Source organism: Lactuca serriola, chromosome 6, assembly GCF_051521515.1.
Source record: "Lactuca serriola cultivar US96UC23 chromosome 6, Lser_US96UC23_V15, whole genome shotgun sequence".
Lineage (NCBI taxonomy): Eukaryota > Viridiplantae > Streptophyta > Magnoliopsida > Asterales > Asteraceae > Lactuca > Lactuca serriola.
Genome location: NC_136413.1, coordinates 109,396,409 through 109,405,282, shown reverse-complemented (window position 1 = coordinate 109,405,282; position 8,874 = coordinate 109,396,409). Strand labels below are relative to the sequence as shown.

Here is an 8,874-nt window from a genome sequence, read left to right as displayed (position 1 = left end):
CTCTAATGTCCAGTACGCCTTGCATGGCTACTTTTAGAGTTGTAAAATTGTCCACATAAATAGAGTTCATTTCTCATGTAATCAGTACCGGTGTGAATCTCTCCTCAACTTCTAATACACATAAGTTCTCATTCTATCTTACTTATCAAACCTTCTTATTCTCATAATCGATTACCATCTCTTTTAAAGAGCAAGTCACTTGTGACTTAATCACTAAGCTAGATCTCATTTACTAACTTGGTTTGAATGCATTCCTTGTTATGAATCTGCTTTTGTGTATACTTGATATAACAATTGTTGTCGTTTACATTTCCTTACTTTTCCGCATCTAACTCACTAACTTCTAACACTTAATATTATTGTTGAGCTAACAGATCCTTCGAGATTAACTATTCCGCTATATACTTGTTCTAACGATTTGTTCAAGTGTTTCTCAAAGTTTTTCTCTCAACAATCCCGAGAGAAGCAGTTTGCCCAACCTGGATTTCCATCCCCGTCATGGTAAAGAAGCATGATGGGACGTGGCGTATGTGCATCGACTACTCTAGCTTAAATAAACCATGCCCCAAAGACTGTTATCCCTTGCCAGAGATTGACCAAAAGGTGGAGTCATTACAAGGCTTCAGACTAAAGTGCTTCTTGGACACATATAAAGGGTACCACAAAATCCTAATGAGCAAGGAGGATGAGGAGAAGACAGCTTTCTAAACAGATCATGGCGCTTTCTGCTACACCAAGATGCCATTTGGATTGAAAAATGTTGGGGCCACATACCAACGACTAGTTGATTCCTTATTCGCTAAGAAAATCGGAAGGAACATCGAGGTATACATCGATGACATGGTCATTAAAAGCCCGGATTAAGCGAAGCTGCTGGAAGACATCGAGGAAACCTTCAAAACATTGGAAAAAGTAAAGATGAAATTGAACCCAGGTAAGTGCACCTTTGGGGTAGAAGAGGGGCAATTTTTAGGATATTACATCACTAGACAGGGAATACAGCTTAGCCCGATCAAAGTAGACAAGCTCATGGAGACTCCACCGCCGAATACCTTAAGAGATGCACAACGCTTAAATGGAAATCTTACAAGGATCAACCGATTCATCTCAAAATCAACTGACAAGGCCATGCCACTCTTTCACACACTTAAGGGATGCATTGAGAAAAGCAACTTTGAGTGGACAGCGGCTGCGGTGGTGGCCCTCCAGCAAATCAAAGGAGCTTTGCATAAGCTACCCACGCTGGCAAGCCCTATCCCAGGCGAGACGTTACAGGTATACCTCTCAAACTCAGCCAAAGCCATATCATCCTTATAGGTCGTAGAAAGGGAAGGAGAACAAAGGCCAGTTTATTTCGTCAGTCCGGCACTACGGGGTCCAGAACTCAACTACGCCACGCTTAAAAAGTTGGTGCTGACACTCATTTATGCTGCATGACGACTAAGGCGCTATTTTCAAGCACATTAGATCGAAGTCTTGACAAATTACCCGATCAAACAAATATTGCTCAAGCCGGAGATCTCGGGTCGACTCGAAAAATAGGCAATCGAGTTGGGCGAGCACCATCAGCTACCGCCCACAAACAAGCATAAAAGGGCAGTCGCTTGTGGAATTTTTGCTTGAAATCCCCCGAGGGGTGGGGGGAAGAAGGCATGACCCAAGGAGAAGTACCCGCGGCAGAGAAAACCGTGAAGGATAGTCGGAAATGGACGCTATATACAGATGGGGCGTCCAGCAGAGAAGGCTCAGGGGTAGGTCTGCTCCTAGCTAGCCCGGAAGGAGAAAAGGTCACATATAATCTCTGGCTCGACTTCCACACCTCAAAAAATGAAATGGAGTACGAAGCCTTACTCGCCGGTTTACGGCTGGCCAAACAGATGGGGGCAGAAGCAGTAACGGCGTTAACAGATTCAAGGCTGGCCGCCAACCAAGTTAATGGGAGATTCGAGGCAAAGGACAAAAGGATGGAGAAATACGTCAAGATAGCGCAACAGCTTACTAAATCCTTTAAGGAATTTACGATCAAGTAGATACCAAGAAGCAAAAGCTGGAGGGCGGACGCCCTGAGCAAACTGGCATCAACATGCTTCGACCACTTATCCAAGAAGGTCCTAGTCGAGGTACTTAAGGAGAGGAGTATAGACGAACGACAAGTGAACGCCTTAACAACATCCAAACATACGTGGATGACCCCGTTGATTGAATACCTACAACAAGGCATCTTGCCAGACAACCATGAAGAAGCTAGAAAGGTGCGCATTAAGGAACCCTCATACACAATTGTGAATGGGGAACTATACCGGAAGGGGTTTACAATGCCTTGGTTAAGGTGCGTGGACGAAGCTAGGGGAAGAGAAGCACTCCAGGAGGCGCATGCTGGCCAGGAATGCGCGCACGAAGGGGTGCGCGCTCTAACAGGAAAAGTGCTCCGGATGGGAATTTATGGGCCCATTACGCACCAAGACGCGGTAGAGTTAACAAAGAAGTATGCGAAATACCAAGCGTATTCCTCAGTCCAAGGAAACCCCCCGGTTCACCTGACCAAAATTTCCAGCCCATGGCCATTCTACCAATGGGGGATAGACATCGTGGGACCGTTCCCAGAGGCCCTGGGGAAACTCAAGTACATGGTGGTCATGGTAGATTATTTCACAAAATGGATCGAGGTTGAGCCATTAGCATGCATATCAGGAAGACAGATAATCAAGTTCGTGTGGAAAAACATACTGACTAGATTCAGAATGCCCAAGACGCTCGTTAGCGATAACGAGTTGCAGTTCACCGAAAATCCATTCAGATATTGGTGCACTAGTAAAGGGATCACTCAGCGGTTTACATCGGTAGCACACCCCCAGACGACTGGGCAAACAGAAGTATCCAATCAAACGTTCGTAAACGGAATCAAGAAACAACCGGGGAAAGCTAAAGGGAACTGGGCTGAGGAACTGCCAACGGTGCTATGGTCGTAACGGACGACCCCATGAATAGGCATGCAAGAAACCCCATTCGGCCTGACATACGGGGTGGAGGCGATGCTCCCAGTAGAATTGACAATAGGCAGTTTGAGGTCAATCCACGTCGAGGAGGAAACTAACTCCCAAGACTTGAGTCTAAGTCTAGACCTCCTTGAAGAGTGACGAGAACGGTCAGGTGTACGGCAAGACGCGTACAAGCATGCTGTAGAGAAATATTATAACCAAAGAGTCGGGGAAAGAGCTTTCAAAGTAGGAGAATATGTGTTAAGGCGGAATGAGGCAAGTCGAGCCCAACCACAAGGAAAACTAGGCCCCGTGTGGGAGGGGCCATATAAGATCATCGAGGCAAATCGCATCGGAGCATATGTGCTGGAAAAAATGGAAGGGGGAGAAATCCCAAGGACCTGAAACACAAGGAACTTAAGGAAATTTTACTTCTAACAAGCCCCACCAGGTCGGGTGAGCAGTACCGAAAAGTCAAAATGCTCAGACAGGCAGCTTCACCTAGCGCTTAAAGATTGGCAAGTCCAGACTCCTCCAATTAGCATATCAAGGGTAGATCATAAAATCATAGTGCTCAACGCAATGCTTAGTGTGTTAAAAAGCAAGTTCTCCAAACTTAAATACTTAGTGTATTGAGCGCAAACTATCATACTTAGTGTATTTATGAAAATACTTAGTGTATTGAGCGCAAACTATCATACTCAGTGTATTGATGATTAGATACTTAGTCTATTAAGAACAAACTATCATACTCAGTGTATTGATGATTAAATACTTAGTGTATTAAGAACAAACTATCGTACTTAGTGTATTGATGATTAAATACTTAGTGTATTAAGAACAAACTCTCATAATTAGCGTATGGATGATAACAACCCTCATACTCAGTGTATTGAGGATGAATACTTAGAGTATTGCGTCGATTTTGAATCAAAATACAAACACTAAGAGTGTTTAGAACAATATGTAAAACCACAAAAACCAACATATATCACACAAACATGTTTACACAACAAGGCCTAAAAGCTACAACAACAGTACAAAAGAAAAAAGGGTCAACCAAGACAAGCCCGCGAAATGTCTAGACAATAAGAAAGTAAATAAATTTTTTCACGCCCCAGAAGGGGTAGCACACGGTGCAAGAGCACTTTTCCACCAGCACGATCACCATCTTCCTCATTAACACCAACATGTCTGCCATCACCACAACCAACCTTACCAACAGTCTCCACACCAATTCCTCACTAACAACATCATCACTAACCCCCTGGATAACGTTATTAATACCTCCGTCACCACCAACGCCTCCATCACCATCGCCAACCAAATCGTCAACATTACTTCCAGCAACAAGATCACCCATAGCGTCGACTTCAACACCCTCAGGAGTACCTTCAGAACCTGTGAAAGCGCAAAGCTCCTGGACCCCTTTGATATCCAAATCCCCCAAACCTAATACAGAGGCATGATCCATACTAGCAAACGCAAGTAAGGCCTCATTTACACTGACAACAGGACCAGGATGGGGGATGCTAGCACCAAGATTAACAGACTTAGAGCCCACTCCAGTAACCAAGGCACATCAACCATATTCCTCCCCAAGCAACGAAGGCGGAATGGCGAATGAGACTCACAACACTTATAAAATCTAGATGCTCAATTAGCTTGTCCACAATACACACCACACCCAAACGCAAGAGTCAGTCCAAATCGTGCTGGGTAGCTTTAGCACCTTCTTGAACAACAACAATCAACCTGTCGTGATCAGCCGCATCACGCTCCAAACTCTCACCTTGAATCATCAATCCTTCATTCACTTGAGTCAGGGAGTCCACCTTTGCCTCCAAGACAGAGCTGATTTCCTCCGCAACAGCCTTCTCAGTGGCAAGCAACTGATACTTCTGCTCCATCACTTGCATGTCACTATCAAGCTCAAATACTTGGCGCTTCAACCCAGCTTCATGAGAATCACACCCGGCGTGAGCAGCCTCCGCTTCGCTGAGAAGCTATATACGCCGAGCACCTATAACAAGGTAAAACATTGATTGCGCAGTGGCGTAGGACATATTATGAGAAAGAGTGGAACTGCCCATGTCGGGCAAACTCCACTGCGTTAGTATGAACAGAGAGGTGAGACTCATTGTTGAGATTCCAAGTAGGGACAAAAGTGGGATGTCAAGAAGACCCCCCGCCAGTACCCCCAGGAGAATTTGAGGCACGCTCCATATTACCAAAATATTTAAACAAGGGAGAATCAGGAAAAACTTGAGGGTTAGCTTGAACTGGAACATGGGGCTGCTCAGACGTCCCTTGGATCCCTTTGGACTGTTGAACGTCGTCATTGGGGATCACGATAACCGCCGCCGGTGTTGAAGATATCGAACTCAAAAGACGGGCGAAGCCACACCTCGTCTGAACCCTTTTGGCAACGTGCGGTGCACCGATAACCGCCTATCCCATAGCTAATATGGCTTTCCTCTTGGCCTGTATATGGTGGACGTCAGAAATGACACTGTCTTTGCTGTCCTCCTCCACCTCTTCTGAACTGGAGTAAGTGCCACTCGGGCGTACGACAGTTGAAAATGGGAAAGCGGCCAAAGCGCTCCACCCAACCGATGACGAAGTCACGATGACCACAGAAGGATTAGAGGCAGCAGTAGTCAGGGCAAGCTGGTCAAGGCATCACGGTGGAGGAAAGCGATCGACCAAATCCACCTCTCGGTGCTCCAGTCTCCTGGGTAGCGCTTTCAAAGCGCCTCATCCAAGGACAAGGAGGAATTAACACCTGCAAAACGGAGAAACAAGGAAAGAAACCCATAACCAACATATAAGGAATAAACAAGCTAGAACCCAAACCCTAAAAGAAAAAAAGGGGGAGGAGATAATATGAGTAATTACCATCGACGATGGTGTAGAAGACCGTCATCTTCCCGCACTGCCTCCAGGATGGACTCATTCCCACGCCGACCAACAACGCCTCAGAGTAGTCCTCAGGAGTGACTTGGATATTCTTCAGGAGATCAGCAATGCCTTGATTGTGTGGGAACAGTTTGGGAGTAGTGTCGGCAAAGGAGTTAGCACGATGCCGCCCATTACTTGCCAAACCGTGATTCACCCACAACCACTTATCTTGCCAGTTCTTCAGGGTCCTCCCATCGGGGACCATGGTGTGCCCCCCTCACCGAACAGAGAAAGTGCACTTATCACCAGTACAGCAGAACCTGAAGAAGTACTTAAAGACGAAGTAGTCGGGGAGAATGCCATTTCCGTGACAGATCATCTTAAACGCCACTACCTTGTTCACGGTGTTGGGAGTTAACATATGGATGTAACAACCATCCTTCTATAGGACCTCCTCCTGGAAACCGGTGAGGGGGAGGCATAGTCTAGCATCGAGGGTTTTCAGATAGATCCCCACCTTGCCAGGAGGAGGGGACATGATGGACGAACCAGGTGATGGGAACTTGATCCCATCCGCTGAAGAGAGACCATACGTCTCTGCCAGGAATTTGTATTCAACCTCAGTAGGAAGGGTTCCAGAAGGATCAGCCCTGGAAGAAAAGAGGAAAAAGAACCCTAGAAGAAAGAAGAATAGAGGAGAGGATGCATGGAGGAAAAGGAAAAGAGTGGCGATAAGTGTTCTTACATAAGAAAGGAAAAGGCGGGATATTCAAAATCCCTGACAAAATGACGTAACCGCTATCCATGATGAGCGGTCACGTCATTATTAAAAATTGGAACAGCAGGCGAACAGAAAGCAAACACATATAGAGCAATTAAGTCCAGAACGTCGTAGCTAGCGCAACAAGGCTATGCCTACCGGGCTGGGCGACTTGATAACGTGCCCTAGCCAGCAAGAAAGGGCCGCGCCTAGCTTAGAAGGATGGCGCGCCCGACAGGCCAGACCAAGCGGGCTTAGCGCCCGCCAGCGCCCCTAAGGGCAGGGCGCTCTGGCAGAAGGATAAACGCCCACCAGTGGCGTCCCTGCAGGAGGCTCGCGCCCGCCAAGGACGCCCTCAACTCCAAGACAAATGATACGGTCAGGCGACAAAGCAAGGGATCAGAGCATTACCTGTAGGACCAATGACAACACTCTGATAGATAGAGGAGCACGATCCTCCAATCAGCGCCTCGGATCCTGTTGGCCCAGGAGATCCTGTCTCGTACGGACCAGCATGATCGCTGAGTATTAAAGGGAAACGCTCAGGACCCTGGAAGGTAAGTAGTCGTCCCCAAGCAACACCCAAATACACTCACTCAACTCTACTAAATTTACCGTCAGAGCGTCTTTCCAGGAGCCTCCTCCTGGGAAACGGTTGGCGGCCTTCTTTCTCTGTGATCTTGCAGGAGCAACCCAAGAACCGTTGCCAGAATCAAGTTTGAACCAGGGCAAGGTCGCATCATTCAGGGTTTCGGAAACCTTAAATTCGGGACTTGGCCCCATATTTAAGCATCTTATTCTCCTCCTCTTGGTTCCATTCCCAGCCCCATTGTCCAGAGCTTACCCCACGAAACCCTAGAGCATTTTGTGAGTGTGTGAGCCAATCTTGAGTGTTTTATGTGTTCTTGGAGACTTGAGGAAGAAGAAGGAGCTTGAAGGTTCAAGAAGAGGTTTGTAGATCCAGCAACACCATCTCATTTTCTTTATTTCTGGTTATCAGGTCTCCATCTTTACTTATAGTTTCTTAGATCTCTTTATGACCATTTTATGAGAGTTTTGGTCCATGGAGCTTGATCTATGGGACAAGGACATCCCAAGCAAACATCCTTTCAGATCTGGAGTCCCTAAGAGTGGTTAGGGCATAAAGGTTCAAGCTTTATGCCATTAGAAACCCCCATGCAAGCTTTAAGGAGTGGTTATGGTCTTTTAAGCCTTAAAAGGCCATGTATGGAAGAAAAGGCAGAGGCTTTTCGTGTTCTTCTGGTGTATAAGTGATGGGTTTTGGCTATAAGAACATCCTATGTGCTCATGCAAACCCTAAAGCTTGGATCTAGGTTTCTCTATTGTACATGAAATTCATCCAAGACTCAAGAACCCTAATCTAGCATGTGATAATCGATATTAACATAAGAATGGGGTTTAGATCTTACCTTGATTGTTATGTAGCAATAACAATCTCAAATCTTCCTTGTAATGGCTTCAGAAAGCTTAGAGTCACAAGTGTCACTCCTCTAATGGCTCACAAACACCAAGAGCAAGAGGATGAAGAAGGAGAAGAGGAGAGACACCCAAAAACGTCTAGAAACCCTAAGGAAACTCTTAGCCACGTTTTTGGTGCCCTAGGGGTCCTTAAATAGTGAGGCCATTAGGGTTATCTAACAAGGAAACCCTAATTTGACTGCTTAAGCCCTAAGTAGCCCATGGACTCCCTCCTTAGAGGCCTTGGAAGATTTCTAATGGGTTTCCCCATAGATTTCGTCCACTCCTCTAATATGGAGTCCATTAGCCCAATATCCAACTATCACTCAATTGACAGTACTAGTCCCCTTTATTTAATTAATGTCTTTTAGCCATAAAATTAATTCTTATTAATTCTTGACTAATATTAATTAAACAATATGATTTCTCCTTTAATATATTATTCTCATAACATATTAATAAATCATAATTAATCCTCTTTCTCCATAATTCATCCTATCAAGTTGCTTTGGTGAAGCCAACCCAAAAGGACCATGCACCATCGGGTCAAGTACATACCAAAAGAGTTGTGGACTTAGACACTAATCCAACAGTCTCCCACATGGATAAGTCTAATAACTATTATGCGTATGACTTCAGATCCTGATCCGCAAGCGTAGCTTTCAAAAGCCGCTGTCGACTCTGATCTTATCAGATACGCGTCCTTTAGACAAGAGATCATATATTCCTCCATTCCAGATATCGTATAGACATGAG

General features: G+C 45.6%; 1 protein-coding gene across 1 annotated transcript; it reads left to right on the top strand.

The window, feature by feature from the left end:
• Positions 1-1,652: 1,652 nt before the first annotated feature.
• LOC145060064 (uncharacterized) lies at positions 1,653-2,030 on the top strand. Its single transcript, XM_079007793.1, has one exon. The coding sequence runs from the start codon at positions 1,653-1,655 to the stop codon at positions 2,028-2,030; it is 378 nt and encodes a 125-aa protein (XP_078863919.1).
• Positions 2,031-8,874: the final 6,844 nt, after the last annotated feature.

Coding starts and splice junctions, on each gene's coding strand:
- LOC145060064 (XM_079007793.1), top strand. CDS start 1,653: ATGACCCAAGGAGAAGTACCCGCGGCAGAGAAAACCGTGAAGGATAGT.